The sequence below is a fragment of the Gorilla gorilla genome, chromosome 9 (assembly GCF_029281585.2).
Source record: "Gorilla gorilla gorilla isolate KB3781 chromosome 9, NHGRI_mGorGor1-v2.1_pri, whole genome shotgun sequence".
NCBI lineage: Eukaryota > Metazoa > Chordata > Mammalia > Primates > Hominidae > Gorilla > Gorilla gorilla.
The window spans coordinates 134,177,482-134,196,356 of record NC_073233.2 but is presented as its reverse complement, the minus strand read 5'-3'; the positions used below and the strand labels follow the sequence as shown (position 1 = coordinate 134,196,356).

General features: G+C 43.9%; 2 protein-coding genes across 11 annotated transcripts in view; one reads left to right on the top strand and one right to left on the bottom strand.

The window, feature by feature from the left end:
• Positions 1 to 3: 3 nt before the first annotated feature.
• SRPRA (SRP receptor subunit alpha) lies at positions 4 to 13,754 on the top strand. 3 transcript variants are annotated; one of them, XM_004052397.5, is made up of 14 exons: positions 4 to 235; positions 833 to 916; positions 1,207 to 1,370; positions 1,584 to 1,744; positions 1,996 to 2,155; positions 2,289 to 2,442; positions 2,640 to 2,731; positions 2,837 to 2,955; positions 3,095 to 3,181; positions 3,478 to 3,650; positions 3,746 to 3,959; positions 4,379 to 4,542; positions 4,629 to 4,727; positions 4,874 to 5,980. In XM_004052397.5, exons 1-14 carry the CDS (start codon positions 119 to 121, stop codon positions 5,000 to 5,002), a joined length of 1,917 nt encoding a protein of 638 aa, XP_004052445.1. In that variant the 5' UTR covers positions 4 to 118; the 3' UTR covers positions 5,003 to 5,980. The 3 variants fall into 3 exon arrangements, with proteins under 3 accessions (XP_004052445.1, XP_055212325.1, XP_063549730.1); XM_055356350.2 differs by lacking the exon at positions 4,874 to 5,980 and adding an exon at positions 12,026 to 13,754 and having other exon boundaries at positions 94 to 235; positions 4,629 to 4,822; XM_063693660.1 differs by lacking the exon at positions 4,874 to 5,980 and adding an exon at positions 10,517 to 13,754 and having other exon boundaries at positions 94 to 235; positions 4,629 to 4,822.
• FAM118B (family with sequence similarity 118 member B) overlaps positions 6,271 to 18,875 on the bottom strand; it is a 51,022-nt gene continuing 38,417 nt past the window's right edge. For 2 of the 8 annotated variants that reach the window (XM_055356353.2, XM_031016216.3), the window contains 5 exons: positions 18,157 to 18,384; positions 14,467 to 14,595; positions 12,044 to 12,329; positions 7,431 to 7,487; positions 6,271 to 6,795 (listed from right to left, as the gene is read on the bottom strand). In XM_055356353.2, coding sequence (XP_055212328.1) covers positions 6,782 to 6,795; positions 7,431 to 7,487; positions 12,044 to 12,329; positions 14,467 to 14,595; positions 18,157 to 18,384 — 714 coding nt within the window. In that variant the 3' untranslated portion in view covers positions 6,271 to 6,781. Of the gene's footprint in view, positions 6,796 to 7,430; positions 7,491 to 12,043; positions 12,330 to 14,466; positions 14,596 to 18,156; positions 18,385 to 18,875 lie in introns of all 8 variants that reach the window. The other 6 variants (XM_004052405.5, XM_031016215.3, XM_055356354.2 and 3 more) reach the window with 3 other exon arrangements.

Sequence of the window (18,875 nt, the reverse complement as noted above, 5' to 3'; positions counted from 1 at the left end):
GTTGAGCCGATTTCCGGGGCCACTGGTGTGACGTGTCCCGCGCTTGGCGCAGCAGGAAGCGGCGGCGATCGCGGCCTGAATTCCCGGAGCCGGCCCCAGCTCCTCTGCCGCTGCCGCCATGCTCGACTTCTTCACCATTTTCTCCAAGGGCGGGCTTGTGCTCTGGTGCTTCCAGGGCGTTAGCGACTCATGCACCGGACCCGTTAACGCGTTGATTCGTTCCGTGCTGCTGCAGGTACCGTCCCCGTGGGATCAGAACTCCAGGCTCTTCTTTCCTGACCCGATCCATGGTCCCCTTCGACTCTATTCCGCGCCTCCTCCCACCCTCCCCGCCCACCTCAAACTGACCACTCACGCGTAACCCGGACTCCGCTTCGTTTTCTCGTCCCCTTCAGACTACCCCGCAACTTAATGACGGCCCCCACCTCTGGTGTCTGAACTCTAGCCGAATTCCGGCGCCTTTGGGATTCTCCTCCGCTCCCTCTATATATCCCCAGCAGCTTGGTTTTGTTGTTTCGAGCCTAGGTGAAATAACAGATGGGAAAACACCTTTACAAAACTAAATGGTGTATAGCTGCTAGTAATCTGATTGTTTATATGACTACTTCCGTTTTGGCTCCCATGTGTCTTGCTCTCTCATCTTTTTCCCCCAACTTGGTTATCTTATTTCTGGTGGAATGCCAGAGAGAAGTGCCCCAACATTCTCTTGTCCTGGGGACAGATTTGAGTTTGGGGGAAATGTTTGGCTCTTTCCCAAAGGTTATCCAAACCCAGGACCCAAACCTGGGTTTTCTGGGGATAGTCTGAACACTGAGACATACTCTTTCTCCAGGAACGGGGAGGTAACAACTCCTTCACCCATGAGGCACTCACACTCAAGTATAAACTGGACAACCAGTTTGAGCTGGTGTTTGTGGTAAGTGGGGTGTTGTAGAGGGACGATTGCATTGTTAACATAGTCCTGATTATTAAGAGAACTCTGATTAATTGCAGCCAGTGTATATGATGACGTAACTGAAAAAACTAGAAACGTAGATGGGGGAAAACAGCAGCTACTGGGCCCAGGCAGGGAGCTTGGCTGCCTCTCAGGACAGGGAAACCAGCCAGGTAGCTGAACCTATCTCTGAAAGCCAGGGTTGAGTTGGCGTCCCTCCATTCTAGGCTAGCATGTAAGCAGATCTGTTGGCTGTTTCTTCCCCTAAACAGGTTGGTTTTCAGAAGATCCTGACACTGACATATGTAGACAAATTGATAGATGACGTGCATCGGCTGTTTCGGGACAAGTACCGCACAGAGATCCAACAGCAAAGTGCTTTAAGTTTATTAAATGGCACTTTTGATTTCCAAAATGACTTCCTGCGGCTCCTTCGGTGAGAGACCTGCCTTCTCTAAAATCAATTTATTTCCATGATTTGATGACCTCTCTGAAGGTGGTTCAAAGGTGGTAAATTGGTGTGTTCAAAGACATTCCTAATTTGCTACCCAGTTCTCATTGTCCTCTTGGGTGTGAGAGTCCTTTCTCTGGACTGTTATTTTTCCTTCTGCATGGGGTAGAAAGATAAACCATTCTCTTTTTTGTTTAGTGAAGCAGAGGAGAGCAGTAAGATCCGTGCTCCCACTACCATGAAGAAATTTGAAGATTCTGAAAAGGCCAAGAAACCTGTGAGGTCCATGATTGAGACACGGGGGGAAAAGCCCAAGGAAAAAGCAAAGAATAGCAAAAAAAAGGGGGCCAAGAAGGAAGGCAAGTTTGAGTTCTTTGGATATACTGGGACATGAAAGGTGTTAACACGGTGCTAAGGACTGAGGTGGTCCTTCCTTTTGTCATTGCTTACCTGCTTCTCACTCAAATGGTCACCATCCTATAATCCCCAGGCCTTGTGAACTCCAAGATGTTTGGTCCAAATTTCCTTTGAACAATTTGGAAGACTTTAGCCATTGTCTAGTGGTTGGGATTGGTCTTTTTTTTTCTTCAGTGAGTTTTTTCCCCAACAGGTTCTGATGGTCCTTTGGCTACCAGCAAACCAGTCCCTGCAGAAAAGTCAGGTCTTCCAGTGGGTCCTGAGAACGGAGTAGAACTTTCCAAAGAGGAGCTGATCCGCAGGAAGCGCGAGGAGTTCATTCAAAAGCATGGGAGGGGTATGGAGAAGTCCAAGTGAGCACTCTTTCTCCAGTACTCTCAAAATACTGTTATCTAGACACAATGGGTGCAAGGGAGTTCTGGTCTCTGGCTCATGTTTCCTTTCCTACTTCTCCACCATAACTCTTTGTATCATAACCTGTTGCAGCAAGTCCATGAAGTCAGATGCTCCAAAGGAGAAGGGCAAAAAAGCACCCCGGGTGTGGGAACTGGGTGGCTGTGCTAACAAAGAAGTGTTGGATTACAGTACTCCCACCACCAATGGAACCCCTGAGGCTGCCTTGTCTGAGGACATCAACCTGGTAAGAGGTAACAGGGGTCAAAGTGATCTTTAATAACAAATTGCGAGGAAGTAGAGTGTGGGAATGTGATACTTGGATTTGAATGAGGGGTAAGTTATACTTGGAGCTTCCCAAAATGAAAGAGATAGAGCAGTGTGGACTTTTTCCTCAGAGACCTTAGTGATCCTGACCCCATATCCTTTCCCTGTATCTTCCAGATTCGAGGGACTGGGTCTGGGGGGCAGCTTCAGGATCTGGACTGCAGCAGCTCCGATGACGAAGGGGCTGCTCAAAACTCTACCAAACCTAGGTAGGGGAATTTCAGGTGGGGGTTGGTATATGCATCTGCAAAACTGGTAAGATACAACTCCTGCCTACTGGCTTTATGTGTATTTGTAATCTCCTGTCCCTGCAGTGCGACCAAGGGAACACTGGGTGGCATGTTTGGTATGCTGAAGGGCCTTGTGGGTTCAAAGAGCTTGAGTCGTGAAGACATGGAATCTGTGCTGGACAAGATGCGTGATCATCTCATTGGTAAGTTCTGAGGACCGGGCTGACTCATATTCGCGGGATAGGGGTAGTTGAGAGCAGAATCACCTAGCGTTTCTCACCTGTACCATAAAGATTGGTCATTGCTGACATGGAACTGACATACCTGTCCCCCTCTCCTCAGCTAAGAACGTGGCTGCAGACATTGCCGTCCAGCTCTGTGAATCTGTTGCCAACAAGTTGGAAGGGAAGGTGATGGGGACGTTCAGCAGTAAGTACTTCCCTAAGTGAGAAAGTGCTTATGTGTAGGTTAAGTGCATAGACCTCAGTTCTTACTAGGTATGTGACTTTCGGCAAATTCCTTAACCTCTAAACCTCTGTAACCTAGATTTCAAGGGTTATTGAGAGGATTCAGTGAGTTAGTCCTTGTAATGTGCGTCTGTTCTGGATTTCTGGGACAAGAGTCTAATTAACTGTTTTAGTCCCCTTAGCTCAGAAAGGTGTTAGGCATTTTTGAGAGCATTCCTTGAGTTTCACAGCTGCAACCTCCTCCACCTCCCCTTTCAGCGGTGACTTCCACAGTAAAGCAAGCCCTGCAGGAGTCCCTGGTGCAGATTCTGCAGCCGCAGCGTCGTGTAGACATGCTCCGGGACATCATGGATGCCCAGCGTCGCCAGCGCCCTTATGTCGTCACCTTCTGCGGCGTTAATGGAGTGGGGAAATCTACTAATCTTGCCAAGGTCAGTGCAGTTCCCCAGCCTGTCGCTGATATTTCTGTACTTCTTGTGTCTCAAAATCCTGGCTTTAGGTGACTTTTCTTACTTCTTTTTCACAGATTTCCTTCTGGTTGTTAGAGAATGGCTTCAGTGTCCTCATTGCTGCCTGTGATACATTTCGTGCTGGGGCCGTGGAGCAGCTGCGTACACACACCCGGCGTTTGAGTGCCCTACACCCTCCAGAGAAGCATGGTGGCCGCACCATGGTGCAATTGTTTGAAAAGGGCTATGGCAAGGATGCTGCTGGCATTGCCATGGAAGCCATTGCTTTTGGTACAGTGCATGGGAAGTGTGGGGGCTTATTTGGGGTCCCTTTTTCTCCTTGGGTTCTCTTGGAATTTGCAGAAGATCAGGCTTGTGCTACTACAGACTCGTTGGTCAATTACAGTAAAAAGTCAGATCAGTTACTTGCCATGCTTTGCTTTTGGGTAACAGATGTAGTTGCAGGCAAAGCTAATATACCTTAACCAGAGAAACCTGAATTTGGTCACCTTCATCCTGTTGTCCTCCTTTTCCTGAATATGTTTGGTGATGGCCAAGCATATAATCAAGTTTTTCTCACATTACCTTGGAACCAAATCCAGAGCCCAAGACAGTGAACAGGTAGCCAAACTAGGACTTTTTGAGAGGAAGCTGGGAATGAGCATGAGTGGTAGTCCAGGTGTTCAGAGTTGACTACTTTCTTTCTCTAGCACGTAACCAAGGCTTTGACGTGGTGCTGGTGGACACGGCAGGCCGCATGCAAGACAATGCCCCTCTGATGACTGCCCTGGCCAAACTCATTACTGTCAATACACCTGATTTGGTGCTGTTTGTAGGAGAAGCCTTAGTAGGCAATGAAGCCGTGGACCAGCTGGTGAGAGCGTGGGCCCAGTTCCCTTTACAACTTGAACTTTGGTCAATTTAGATAGTTCTTACACTTCTATCACTTTTTCTTTCCAGGTCAAGTTCAACAGAGCCTTGGCTGACCATTCTATGGCTCAGACACCTCGGCTCATTGATGGCATTGTTCTTACCAAATTTGATACCATTGATGACAAGGTAAACGTGAGACTGGAGGCTGGAATGGGCGTCCTGCACAAAGGAGCTGAGGCTGCAAGGAAATCTTGGCTCCAGCGCTTCCTGTTCCTGAGAGGGTGAGTGAAAAGTGGGCTTGTGTTGATGGGCTGTCCTCTTTCTCCACTTAGGTGGGAGCTGCTATTTCTATGACGTACATCACAAGCAAACCCATCGTCTTTGTGGGCACCGGCCAGACCTACTGTGACCTACGCAGCCTCAATGCCAAGGCTGTGGTGGCTGCCCTCATGAAGGCTTAACGTGGCTCTTGCCCAATACCAAATCGCCGCTTTCCCCACAAGCCCTTCTTCCTGTATCAAGAATGTGCTTTAGAGTATGTGAGCAACCTGTCTTCAGTGTAGTACAAAGGCAGAGTGAGGGGGCTTGTGGCTCCTTCCAACCCCACTCCCCGTTCAGCACAGCCGCCATCTGCAAGGAGGGCCTAATCATGTTACAATCACTGCCCACTGACCCTCTCCCAGCGGGCCTCCCCCTTCCTACTCAGGCACCCCCTTCACTCTGCCTACAGACTCAGTCTTATTACAGCTTTGACCAATGGTTGGAACCCAACACCAGAGCTTTGCTAATAATTAGTGTGGTCAAGAGCCGTCTGAGCCTAATGAGTCCCAGCTGCATTAGGTTAAGAGACTCTTCCAGAGCCAGCGCCAGGTCTTGAATGGCACCTCTCCCTAGGATACACAGCCTGCAGGTCCCCAGGACCTGGATGACACCCGCCTCACTGTGGCAGTGTATTGCCTGTTAATTGCTGCTAATTCTAATTCTGATGATGACTCCTACTCCATTGTTTACCCCAAAGCATCAGCTAGGCTGGAGTGATTTGTTACAAATGAGCAAAAGATGAGTCCTTGCTTCCCTCAGAAATAAAAGGAGCTCAGCTGCAGCGTTGCATTGGGCTTCTTGGCCTCCCAACTCTTCCCACTCCCAGAATCCAGAAGTAAGCTCTGCATGTTCCCCTTCCTGGGAGGAAACCAATTGTCAGAAGGATGTATGATGACCCCCTCCCCTCCCATCCTTCACCTCCTAAGCAGTCCTGGCTTTTCCTCATCACTCCCCTCTACAGTGCCTGGTAGACAAGTGCTACATTGAAGAACACAAACCTCTTGTTAAGACTTGTCCTGTAGCTTGATATTACAGATGTGCTATTAGTGCAATAAGGTGAAGGCTGTCTGCCCAGAGAAATAAGTAATTTATATAAGAAAATAAATTTCATAAATAAATTGCCTTTTAGGTCTTGGAGTTCTTTTATACAGGATTCAAAACTAAAATTCCACAACACACTAACTGTAGTTCTAGGGCATATGTATGGTCAGGACAACAGAGCAGAAGTTGATAATGCTCCGAGGAATCAGGTAAGTAAACGGTTGTCCTGAGAATGAGATCACTCCACCCCAAGGAGAAAGATCGGAACCTTTAAACTTTGGGTTATTAAAATTAAGCTTATTAGTACCTTGATGCAAGTTAGAGTTTCTTACAATGACTCTAAAAGTAGAGCCAGGGTCCTGGCAAGTAAATGAACAAGCTTTTAATACAGCTTAGTTATGTAAAATACTGTACACTGTAAAAGATCTAGAAAACTAGAGCTTCAAGTCATGTTTTAAAAAAGCCATTAAGCTTAATTGAAAAACCAAGTATAGAGTACAAAACTGCAACAAGAGCCACAGTGATTCCATGGCATCCAGACCCCAAGTCCTTCATGCAGAGCTGCAGCCGGTCAGTGGAAGTATCACATTGGTGTGCTGTGTGGACACAAGCATGTCCAGCGTGGGGAGTGGGTTAGGAGCTGCATTTGGGTCCTGCTGTCACTTTTATTCTTGAACTTGAACAGGCAGCAGAATATCAAGAACCAGGTGGTATGAAGGATTACGCTGCAACATTCCCCCCTCTTCTACCCCGCCCTTCAACCTCTGGCTATTGTTACTTTCTGGGAGTTGTGTTGGGTTCTTGTAAGTTTACTTGTTAAACACTGTGTAGTAGGGCCTTACAGCTTGGTCTAAACGGTGGTGATTTCTCTAGCTCGCTCATGTACTACAGCCTGTAGGGAGAAAGAAAAGAGAACAAAATGAAGTTTCACAAAACAGGTTTATGCATTGGAAGCTGCAGATACTTAAGTCAATCCTAACCCTTCAGAAGGCAAGACAGGAGATTCTAGGAATCTTGTAATTTATTTAAAATTTTATTTACTTTTTAGAGACAAGGTCTTTGTCACCCAGGCTCAAATGCAGTGGCACAATCAGCTCACTGGGCTCAAGCAATCCTCCCACCTCAGCCAGTAGCCGGGACTATAGGCGCACAGCACCAGACCTAGCAATTTAAAAAATTTTTTTCTGTAGAAACAGCATCTCACTATGTTGCTCAGGCTGGTCTCAAACTCCTGGGCTCAAGCAATCCTCCTGCCTCAGCCTCCCAAAGTGCTGGGATTACAGGCCTGAGCCACCACACCCAGCAGTACTTTTTTCAAAAAATTAACTGATCACTGCACTAGAATGTAATAGACTTGATAGGAAAAGATAGAATCCTTAATGGGTAGGAGAGGAAAATCATTCTCTATAGTGTTTTTTAAAATTTGGCAATGTGAGGTCCAAAGTAACATTCTCTATATTCTTAACCAAGGACCTAGAAAGACTTTCTGCTACAGAGTGATAAATAGTAGAATAGGAAACAGCGTACCTCTTACTTCACTGTGTGCTGCAGATGAGCCATTTAGCTGACCTTCTCTCACCATCCCTGCTAAATAGAGGACATCAGCATCAGACATTAGACTGAAAAGCTAAAACTATTAATAGCAAAAAGAAAACTAAAGGGAGATGAGGACATATGGTACGACTGAAAAGGAATGGGCATTTAGAAATGAAACAATCATTGAGAAGATAAGGAGGCAGAGAGGATAAACTGGAGTAGTCTTTAGACTTGCATTACCTAACAGGGAAGCAGTGAGTTTCCACAGTGCACTACGATTGCTTGTAGACAAAACATTTTACATTTTACATTTCACATACAGGCAACATGTGTCTGCTGTCCCTGTAACAGTCTAGAGGGCCAAGTTTTGGTAAAAATTCAATCTCACCAGGGATGGGCAAATGGCATGTGAGTAAGCAACTTCAAATAGAAGAGTGAAAAGCAGCAGAATACTCCCACAAAATAAAATACGGTAGCACTAGCCATATGCAGCTACTTAGTTTCAAATTAAAAATTCCATTCCTCAGTCACACTGGCCACATTTCAACGGTGCACCAGCCACATGTGGCTCCTAACTATGATACTAGACAGTGAAGATTATACAGTATTTTTATGACTGCAGAAAATTCTACTGGATAACACTTGGCATAGATAATAGTTCAGAAAAAGTAAAAAGCTGAACACATGGAAGAAAATAGTCATTAGAAATATGGTCAATTACAGTATAAACAGGCATGGTACTCAAATATACAAATTGATATTACCCTCGTAGAAAACAATTTAGCAGTATTTATAAATTACTGAAATGTTCCTGATCTTTGACCTGATTACAGTGAGAACTCATCAAGGAAATTACTGGAAAAACTGAAGAGATACAGATGTTATTTTCACAACATGACTTACAAAAAACTGGCAAAAAAAATATCAGACGTTGCCTAACAGGAATAATTAGGTAAACTGTAACACCCCTACTGGAATATAAAAGTCAATTAAAATAGTGGTTACGAAGATGGGGATGTGGGAAAATGTACAATCCACTACTGAATTTTCAAAGGACCAAAAAAAAAAAATCACTATATTTTGTTTACAACTATGAAAAAATGCACAGGGAAAACTTCATCAGAAATGTACCAAGGCCAGGTGCTGTGGCTCACACCTATAATCCCAGAACTTTGGGAAGCTGAGGTGGGAGGATTGCTTGCGCTTAGGAGACTGAGAACAGCCTGGGCAACATGGCGAAACCCCATCTCTACAAAAAATACAAAAATTAGCTGGGCATTGTGGTGTGTGCCTTTAGTCTCAGCTACTCGGGAGGCTGAGGTGGGAGGATCGCCTGAGCCCGGGGAGGTCAAGGCTGTGGTGAGCCATGACTGTGCCATTGTACTGCAGCCTGGGTGAAAAAGCAAGACCCTGTATCAAAAATAGTAATAATAATAAAAATAAAGCTGGCACAGTGGCTCACGCCTGTAATCCCAGCACTTTGGGAGGCTGAGGTGGGTGGATCACGAGGTCAGGAGATCGAGAGCATCCTGGCTAACACAGTGAAACGCCGTATCTACTAAAAATACAAAAAATTAGCCGGGCGTGGTGGCGGGTGCCTTTAATCCCAGCTAATCGGGAGACTGAGGCAGGAGAATGGCGTGAACCCAGGAGGCAGAGCTTGCAGTGAGCTGAGATTGCGCCACTGCACTCTAGCCTGGGTGACAGAGAGAAACTCTGTCTCAAATCAATAAATAGGCCTGGGCATGGTGGCTCACGCCTGTAATCCCAGCACTTTGGGAGGCCAAGGCGAGTGGATCATGAGGTCAGGAGACCGAGACCATCCTGGCCAACATGGTGAAACCCCATCTCTACTAAAAATACCAAAAATTAGCCGGGCATGGTGGTGGGCGCCTATAGTTCCAGCCACTCAGGAGGCTGAGGCAGGAGAATCACTTGAACCCAGGAGGCGGAGGTTGCAGTGAGCCAAGATTGCGCCACTGCACTCCAGCCTGGCGTCAGAGTGAGACTCCATCTCAAAAAAAAAAAAAAAAAAAAGTACCACAACGACTGCTTGTATGGTAATGGATTATAAGAATTATTTTTCTTTTTCCCACTGCTTGATTTTTCCAAAATATGTGTAACTACATACTATAGAATCCTTTGAAGACAATTAATTTCCACTATGCAAAAGTGAGTATACAGCACAATGCCAGGCACATAGCAAATGCTCAGTGTTAAAAAACAAAACAACAGCAAAAGACCTGTAACCTCTTATTAGTCTATATCTACAGAGACTCAAAACATTATGCAACGGTGAAAGATAAGGTTGACTCGTTTCAAAATGAAATGATGTTTTAACCTGAAACTGCTCTACTACATTTCACATGACAAACTCAGCTGACCATTCCCATAAAGCACTCTGGCCATACGGAAAATCCTTGATTTTGTTTAAAGATACAGAACACCTTAATGATGGATAACTTCGGGGAAAGCTACTCTGGTAGGAAGCCTACACAGCTAATAAAAGAATTTGTGCCATTCCACAATAGCAGTTAAGGTTCCTTAGAGCAATCTTAGTGCACTAAGGAACCTTACTGCTTCTTTGTTATGTAATGCAACAGTCTAAAGACATATTTATTTTTTGCTAAGATTTAGTGCAACAGAAACAGTTATGCAGACGGATTTTGCTGTTTTAAACTTTAGCATCTTTCCTCAGCATATAGATCAAAAGAAATATGTAGAACTTGGATATGTATGTCTTGTTAATGAAAACAACATGTGCAACAGAAAAGCCTTCTCAAAGTCTCAAGTGTGGGCAAACAACAGCAGGAGAGTCTAGAACACTGTAGGACACCAGAAAAACTCATTTCCAACAAAGAATAGTAAATAGTTTTCACAAATGAGACTTGTTCATGTGGTGATGGCTTTTAAAAGTCTGGTTCCATCAAAGCATAGCCATGGAAGAAGCTGTGTAATTCTTCATTACAGGAGGATTCTACTTGAAGCCATCTGATTCAATTAAGAAATCTGGGGATGATTTGATTTAGGAAAACTGCCTTATGTTTATTAAATTACCTGTATGTTATTTATTTTAGAAACAGCGTCTTGCTTTATTGCTCAGACTGTAGGGCAGTGATGCAATCATAGCTCACTGCAGACTCCAACTCCTGGGCTCAAGTGATCCTCCTGCCTCAACCTCCCAAGCAGCTGGACTACAGGTGTGTGCCACCACACCTGGCTAATTTTTTGCAGAGACAGGTTCTCACTATGTTGCTCACACTCATCTTGAACTCCTGGCCTCAAGTGATCCTCCCACCTGGGCCTCCCACAGTGTTGGGATTACAGGACAAATTACCTGTACTTTTGCCCTCCTAAGATGCATTCAGGTTGACAATGAAAATACTTACATAAGTTTTCAGGAAATATTCTGTGCACAACAGCCAAGTCTTTTTGGAATTAGATGGATGAGTCACACTAGCCATACTCTGGAGCCTGGCAATGTGAGGTTTTGAAAAAGCATTCTTCAGTTTAGCTGATACCAAAAATGTTTGTGTTTTGTGCGGTTACTGGGAATTTGCCTGCAGCCACTAATCAGCTGAATCTTTAATCACCATTTTGCTCTTTATTGTTAGAATGTGGAGGTAAAATATCAAGTGTATGATACCCCTATCCTCTGACTTGCATATCACCATTATCTGTTTCCAAATAGCATTTCTAAAAGTTAGTTTTCTGTTTGTATATAATAATCATCATAGAAAATGCCAATACAGAAACCAAAAAATCAACACTTTAAATCCTACTAAAGATAGCCACTTAATTTAGTAAACATTCCAGATATATTTCTACACGCACCAAAGAAAAAAAAAATGTACAATTCTATATGAATATAGCTGACCATGGTATTTACAACCTGCTTTTTCTTCCTTTACTCATATGTCTCTAACTTTTTTTTTATGGCAATGAAAACATTTTCCCTTCTATGGTTTCATTGTATTTCATCAATTAAATAAATATTGGCATATCTGTAGAATCTCTACCAATTTTAGGATCCTTCCAATTTTTTGCCACTACATTCAATGGAGATTACATTCCCACGCATGCATCTTTGTACAATTGTGTGATTGTGCAATCATCCAATTATCTCCTTATGAGAAACTTCTTCTAGGATAAATTGTTTTGATGGGATTTCTAGGTCAAAGATTTGAAAATTTTTGTTACATCTTCTAATTTATGGTCATAAAAGTTGTACTAACTTTACCTTTCCACAAATACTCCATGAATAAATTTATTTTCTCACAGCCTTAGCCAAAACTGAGTGATCTTTCTTCGCTATTTTGTAATCTAAATTCAAACTGCATTTCATTGATAACTAGTGAGGCTGAACATCTGTTTTCTTCATTCTTCCTATGTCTATATTGAACTGCTCAAGTATTCCTTTTTGTCTGTCTTCCCATAACCCAAATGGCACTTTAGTCTAACCTGAAGACTGTGGCCTCCTTTACAATTTGGTCAGTCATTACATTCCTCATCTTGGCAACTATTTTGCCCATCACATCACAAATACACAAAGGGCTGAAGAGCTGTTGTTCTCTGATTCCCCTCAGCTTCAAAATGCATCTTACCTGATGTACCCCTTGTGGAGATCTCACATGTCAGTCGCTTGAAATATTCTGGAAGATCGGCATAGTCATCTCCATAGGAGATGACTTTAATCCCCTTGTCCAGCATGTTTTCTCGAAGCTTTTTGAACTCATCTACGTCTCCTCTCCGAACCAGCATGAAATGTTCTAGGTCAGATTTATGCTTGACAGCCTCCAAGAAAAGGGCCTGGAAAGTGGTGTCATCCACAGTCCAGCCACAGCCCAGGAAAAGAAATGACTTGTTTTCGTAGAGTTTCTGAATTTCTCTCTGGAAGGAAGAGATACAACATATTGACATTGTGAAGACACACTCAAGGCAAGTCTGAAACAAGAAGGTCATGCTACGTTGAGCAGACTGTGATGACCAATTAAGCAAGACTTAAGTGGGTTGGTATGTCCCATCAAGGAGTGTGATCTCTTGCTTATTGCTGTAACTTGATGATTGGTCTAAAATTTTATCTTTACCTGCCATTCTTCTGTAGGCTCTCTAATCAGCGTTTCATAGAGCTGGTGTCAGTGTACTGGTCCAGTAGTTTCCTTCTTTATTTTTTATGCTTTATATATTTTTTGAGACGGAGTCTCACTCTGTCACCTGGGTTAGAGTGTAGTGGTGTGACCTCGGCTTACTGCAACCTCCACCACCCTGGTTCAAGTGACTCTCGTGCCTCAGCCTCCCGAGTATATTACAGGTGTGCACCACCACATCCAGCTAATTTTTGTATGTTTAGTAGAGACGGGGTTTTGCCATGTTGGCCAGGCTGGTCTGGTACTCCCGACCTCGAGTGATCCACCCACCTTGGCCTCCCAAAGTGCTGGGATTACAGGCGTGAGCCACTGCACCTGGCCAGTAGTTTACTTTTTTATTTTTATTTTATTTTTGAGACAGAGTCTTGCTCTGCCACCTAGGCTGGAGTGCAGTGGCATGGTCTTGGCTCACTGCAACCTCCTCTGCCTCCCAGGTTCAAGTGATTCTCCTGCCTCAGACTCCCAAGTAGCTGGCATTACAGGCACCTGCCACCACACCCAGCTAATTTTCCTATTTTTAGTAGAGACAGGGTTTCACCATGTTGGCCAGGCTGGTCTTGAACTCCTGACCTCATGCGATCTGCCCACCTCGGCCTCCCAAAGTGCTGGGATTACAGGCGTACTTTTTTAGATTTATGTGCCCAGAGGTCATTGGGCAAAGAGTAGGTCTTCATATATCTTAATCCTTCCATTTCTGGACCATATTTGCCTTTTTTTTGTCTCACAAACTGAACTTGTGAATCACCAGAGAAGATAATTCCATCATCGGATTTGCTCAAGGAAAGGCGTTTGATACTTAGAACATCAGTATGTGTGTGTGTGTATATATACACACACAAAAACACAGAAATGACTGCCTAAGGGATCACTCAATGTCAGAGATGGATGCAGTTATGGCAGATGTTGGGAAAGAATGGGTAAAAAGAAAAAAAAAGTCCCTTGTGCTTTAGACAATACATTTTCTCGGTCTTTTGCCTCATTATTTAAAGATGCTATAATCTATATGACCCAGTCCTGAAAATAGCAAAGAAGATTCTTAGAGCTGGGGGGCAGTGAATACTTCTGGTTTGAACATGTTTATCTGAACAAGTCGAAAATGTACATCCCAAAAGATCAATAAGCTTTTCACAAAAAGTAAGTGTGAATAAATGTGGTTAATTCAATATAAGCCCATTGCCATTTATACAAAGTCTCTTTAGAATGTATTCTCTAGTAGTGGTTGGTTTGTTAAGAAGCTGCCTCTATTATTTCTGACACAGAGAGGGCTATTAATAAACCAAATGATGATAAAGGGTACTAATGTATCCTTTGTATGTGAAGATGATGCCAATGATGACATGCCATCTGCTGGTTGTCAATTAAGTACAAACAAAGATCATAGGGTTTGACACCTTAAGAGAAGTTCTACATTTCCTAGACAGCATGCACACCCATAAGTTAAGAAGCACAGGAAGAACATCTGACTTTCCAGTTTCTTTCTTTTTTTAGAGATAGGGCCTTGCTCTGTCACCCAAGCTGGAGTGCAGTGGCTCTAGACACAGCTCACTACAGCCTTATATTCCTAGTCTCAACTAATCTTCCTGCCTCAGCCTCCCAAGTAGCTGGGACAGCATGCACCATGATGCCTAGCTAATTTTATTTTTGTAAAGACAAGAGTCTCGCTATGTTGCCCAGGCTGGTCTCGAACTCCTGGCCTCAGGCGATCCTCTCCCCTTGGCCTCCCAAAGTGTTGGGATTATAGGCATGAGCCACTGCTCCTAGCCCCTGACCTTCCGTTTTCACTTAATGAAAAGAAGATGTTCCCCTTTAAGATCTATGGCATATTTAGAGAGATTTCCCAGGAAGGAGTTCCTGAGACCAGCAAGATTAGCCCCACTCACCATGACTTCAGTGTTCCTGAGCACGTTCTGATATCCAGCCGGATGAAGGACAATGCCACTAGGGTTGGTGTAGACTCCGTGAATATGCAACACGCTCAGCTTACGCTTCTCCTGAGCCCACTCTAGGACCTGCACAACACACATATAGCCCAACCAGCTTGGCAGGGCTGAGCACCTGTTTAAAGGTCACAATGGGCAAGAGGCTGTTTTGAGGACTAGACTTCTGACATAAACTCTCTAGCTTCATGATATAGGACAAGAATGCAAAACCTGATGTGGTCTAAGTTTCCACTTCAGGAATGACTGTCAAGAATGATGGCAACAAATTTGGTGATTTCTCTTTGAAAGTAAGCATCAAAAATCACAATTTGTCATAATTTGCAGAAACAACAGGGACCCTTTGCACTGGTGGCATGCATGAGAGCTATGGACAACTGCTTCAGTGATCGCCCCAAGAAATCAAGCCTCTGCATCCAGGCCCTTGTGTGGCCCCTCTTCGGAGTGACTCCAGGCTAACCACATGGCTTGCTTTTAGCCAATGGGATACTAGCAAACACACACAAGCAGAAGCTTGAAAAGTGTTGGCACAAGAAGTCTTACTTCTCTTGTGTTACTTTTGGAATCCAGCTGCCATGCGAAGAAAGTGAAGAAGCCTGGGCTAGCCTGCTGGGACATATATGGCCTGGCCAATTGCTTGCAGGGAAGTATGGTCCCCTAATATCACTCAGCCCTGGTGCGGCCATCAGATGTCTGCAGGTATGTGAAGAGGGTGCAAAAATCAGCAGAAAAAATGCCTGGCTGAGTCACTGAGCCCAGTTCAAATTGTTAATGTACTTTATCATGGGCAGATAAGATATTTGTTACAAGCCACAAAGTTTCACGGCCATTACTTGTACAGCAATAGATAAGTGATAGAAAAATCACTTCAGTCACCTCTGAGGAACCTAAAAGGCTGCCAGCGAAGAACAATCATTTAGACAACAGCGAATGCAATAGCCACCTGATTCCATGGCTCCATTTTCCCAAGGACTGGAGACAGCATACATTTATTCTTATCACATTTTGGAGAAATAGGCTATGAATCAGGAAAGTAGTCAAGAGGCACAGAGATTTAGAATTTGAATGTTACTAGGCCCCATTCTGACTACCAGTCAATGTCTTTAACCATTAGACTGCAACACTGCCCCTAATGTGGGCTGAAAATACAATGCAAATCTTGAGGCCCAAGGATGAAATGAGAAGGAAAACATCAAATGTGATAGATATCCTCAGCTTTTAAAAGGTCCTTATGCTTCTGATATCCATGAACACACTTGGTCATAATCTTTGGAAATTTTATCACAAATAGCATAGAAGCTGCTAGTTTTAAAATTTCAATCATTTGTTTGTTTGTTTTTAGACAGAGTCTTGGTCTGTTGCCCAGATTGGAGCACAGTGGCGCAATCTTGGCTCACTGAAACCTCTGTCTCCTGGGTTCAAACAATTCTCCTGCCTCAGCCTCCCAAGTAACTGGGATTACAGGCGTGCACCACCGCTCCCAGCTAGTTTTTGTATTCTTAGTAAAGGCGGGGTTTCACCATGTTGGACAGGCTGGTCTCAAACTCCTGACCTCAAGTGATCCACCCACCTCGGCCACCCAAAATGCTGGGATTACAGACGTGAACCACTGTGCCCAGCCTATTTATTTAAAGACATGATCTTATGCTGTCACCCAGGCTGGAGTGCAACAGTGTGATCACAACTCACTGTAGCCTCGACTGCCTCAGCTCAATCGATCCTCCTGCTTCAGCCTCCCAAGTAGCTGGGACCACAGGCAAACACCACCATGCCCAGCTAATTTTTAAACTTTTTGTAGAGATGGGGTCTTGCTATCATGCCCAGGTTGGTCTTGAACTAGGCTCAAGTGATCCTCCCACCTCAGCTTCCCAAAGTGCTGGGGTTACAGGCCTGAGCTGCTGTGCCCAGCCCAATCATTTATTAATAAAAAAAAATTTACCAAGCACCTAACTGTCATATTTGAGACATGAGGGTTGTATTTGAGCTATGAGGGTAAGAAAGACTAACATGATACCTATCCAAGTGAAGTTACTATTCCTATGGGGTAAACAGTCAGAAAACAGATAAACAGCCAAGATAAAAACTGTGCTGGGTATGGTGGCTCACGCCTGTAAACCCAGCACTTTGAGAGGCTAAGGTGGGCAGATCACCTGAGGTCAGGAGTTCGAGACCAGCCTGGCCAACATGGTGAAACCCTGTCTCTGCTGAAAATACAAAAATTAGCCAGACGTGATGGCAGGTGCCTGTAATCCCAGCTATTCGGGATGCTGAGGCAGGAGAATCGCTTGAACCCAGGAGGAGGAGGTTGCAGTGAGCTGAGATCATGCCATTGCACTTCAGCCTGGGCGACAAGAGCAAAACTCCATCTCAAAAAAAAAAACGGCCAGGCACATGCCTGTAATCCCAGTACTTTGGGAGGCTGAGGTTAGCAGATCACCTGAGGTCAGGAGTTTGAGACTAGCCTGACCAACATGGAGAAACCCCGTCTCTACCAAAAATACAAAATTAGCCGGGCGTTGCGGCACCTGCCTGTAATCCCAGCTACTCAGGAGGGTGAGGCAGGAGAATCACTTGAACCCAGGGCAACAAGAGCGAAACTGTCTCTCAGAAAAAAAAAAAAAAAAAAGCTGCAAGTTAATACTAAGTGCTACAAAGGAAACGGACAAGAGACTGGATCAAAAAATAAGTATCCAATTTAAATAGGATGGTCAGAGAAGGTCTCTCAGGAGGGGATCCCTAGGTTGAGAGTTATAAATGAAGAAGGAGCTGACCATACAGAATATGAGGGCGTAGGCAGAAGACACTTGGGCCAGAGAAAACTAGTCTTCATGGGGCAGCCTTTCTCTAAATTCAATTCCCTTTAAATCCTGCCATCAAGGTCAGCAAAACCACAAGAGTGGTATTTCAGCTACCACTCTGGCAGGGGCAATACTGTAGTACTGAATGCCAGCGGGCAAATCACTTGTCTATTCAACTCTACTTAGTTGCGCTCTAAATTGGACATAAAGGCAGATTCCTGAGGAAAACAAAGTGTAGGAAAAAACATTACAAAAATCACAGAGTAAGACAAATGAGACTTTAAGAACTCATCTCATTAGCTGACACAGATCAACATCTATAATTCAATAATTATGGTAGGTACAGTATAAACTATGCAAAAACAAAGTCTGCTGAGGTTTCCACTAAACATTAACCTCAATTCAGCCATCGCTTGGCCTGGAAGTTGTTCTTCCAATCAGTATAAAGTAGTTTTCATACATTTCCAATAGATGCCATAAAAAAAAAAGTATCCTAAAATAGAACCAGGATTATCAATATTACACCACTCAATACTGTTGAGTGCTAAAGAGATCTTACAGTTCAAGTGACTTCCTCTAATCTTGCTTTAAAACTGGGTGAAACTGTCAAGAGTCATAGAACTGAACACTTTTAAGTTCTATGCATTTTACTGTATATTGATTTGATCTTTAAAAAGAAAAAAAGAAAGAAAAAAGAAAAACCAAAACTCCAACCAGGGAAAAAATTTTTCCTTTCTAGCTCTACATAAATACCAATACACCAACTAGAAAAGAGCTTTTCTGATGAAGATAAAATCCACTAGCCTGAAGAAGGGACCAATGCTTTACTTTTTACCTTTTTCTCATCAGTAAGGTCAAGGGATTCAAGCTGTTTCCCCTGATCTGCTGCATACAGTTCCAAGAGATTATCAAAATTTGTAGTTAATACGAGGGCTCCATTTTCCATCAGGTGGAGAACTGACTGAAGTAGCTGTTTTCCAGAATCTTCCATCTTTGACTCCAAGTCATCAAATACTTCATATAAACAGTCCTTGAAAAATGTGGATCGAACATTACTGGTACGCTGAGGAGGGATTTGAAAAAAGAAAATTAGTCCAAAGTGCTTTGGTAGGTCAGTTGTTTTAGTTACAGCAGTAACAAATTTTGGAAGAATATTTTGAATTCAAAACAGAGATAAAGGCCAGGCGCAGTGGCTCACGCCTGTAATCCCAGCACTTTGGGAGACCGAGGCGGGCGGATCACGAGGTTAGGAGATCGAGACCATCCTGGCTAACATGGTGAAACCCTGTCTCTACTAAAAATAAAAAAAATTAGCAGGGCGTGGTGACAGGCGCCTGTAGTCCCAGCTACTTGGGAGGCTGAGGCAGGAGAATGGTGTGAACCCAGGAGGCGGAGCTTGCAGTGAGCCGAGATCGCGTCACTGCACTCCAGCCTGGGCGACAGAGTGAGACTCCCTCTCAAAAAAAAAAAACCAAAAAACAAAACAAAACAAAACAAAACAAAAAACCCGGGGATAAAATATTATCTATCTCATAAGAACGTAATAAGGAAGAT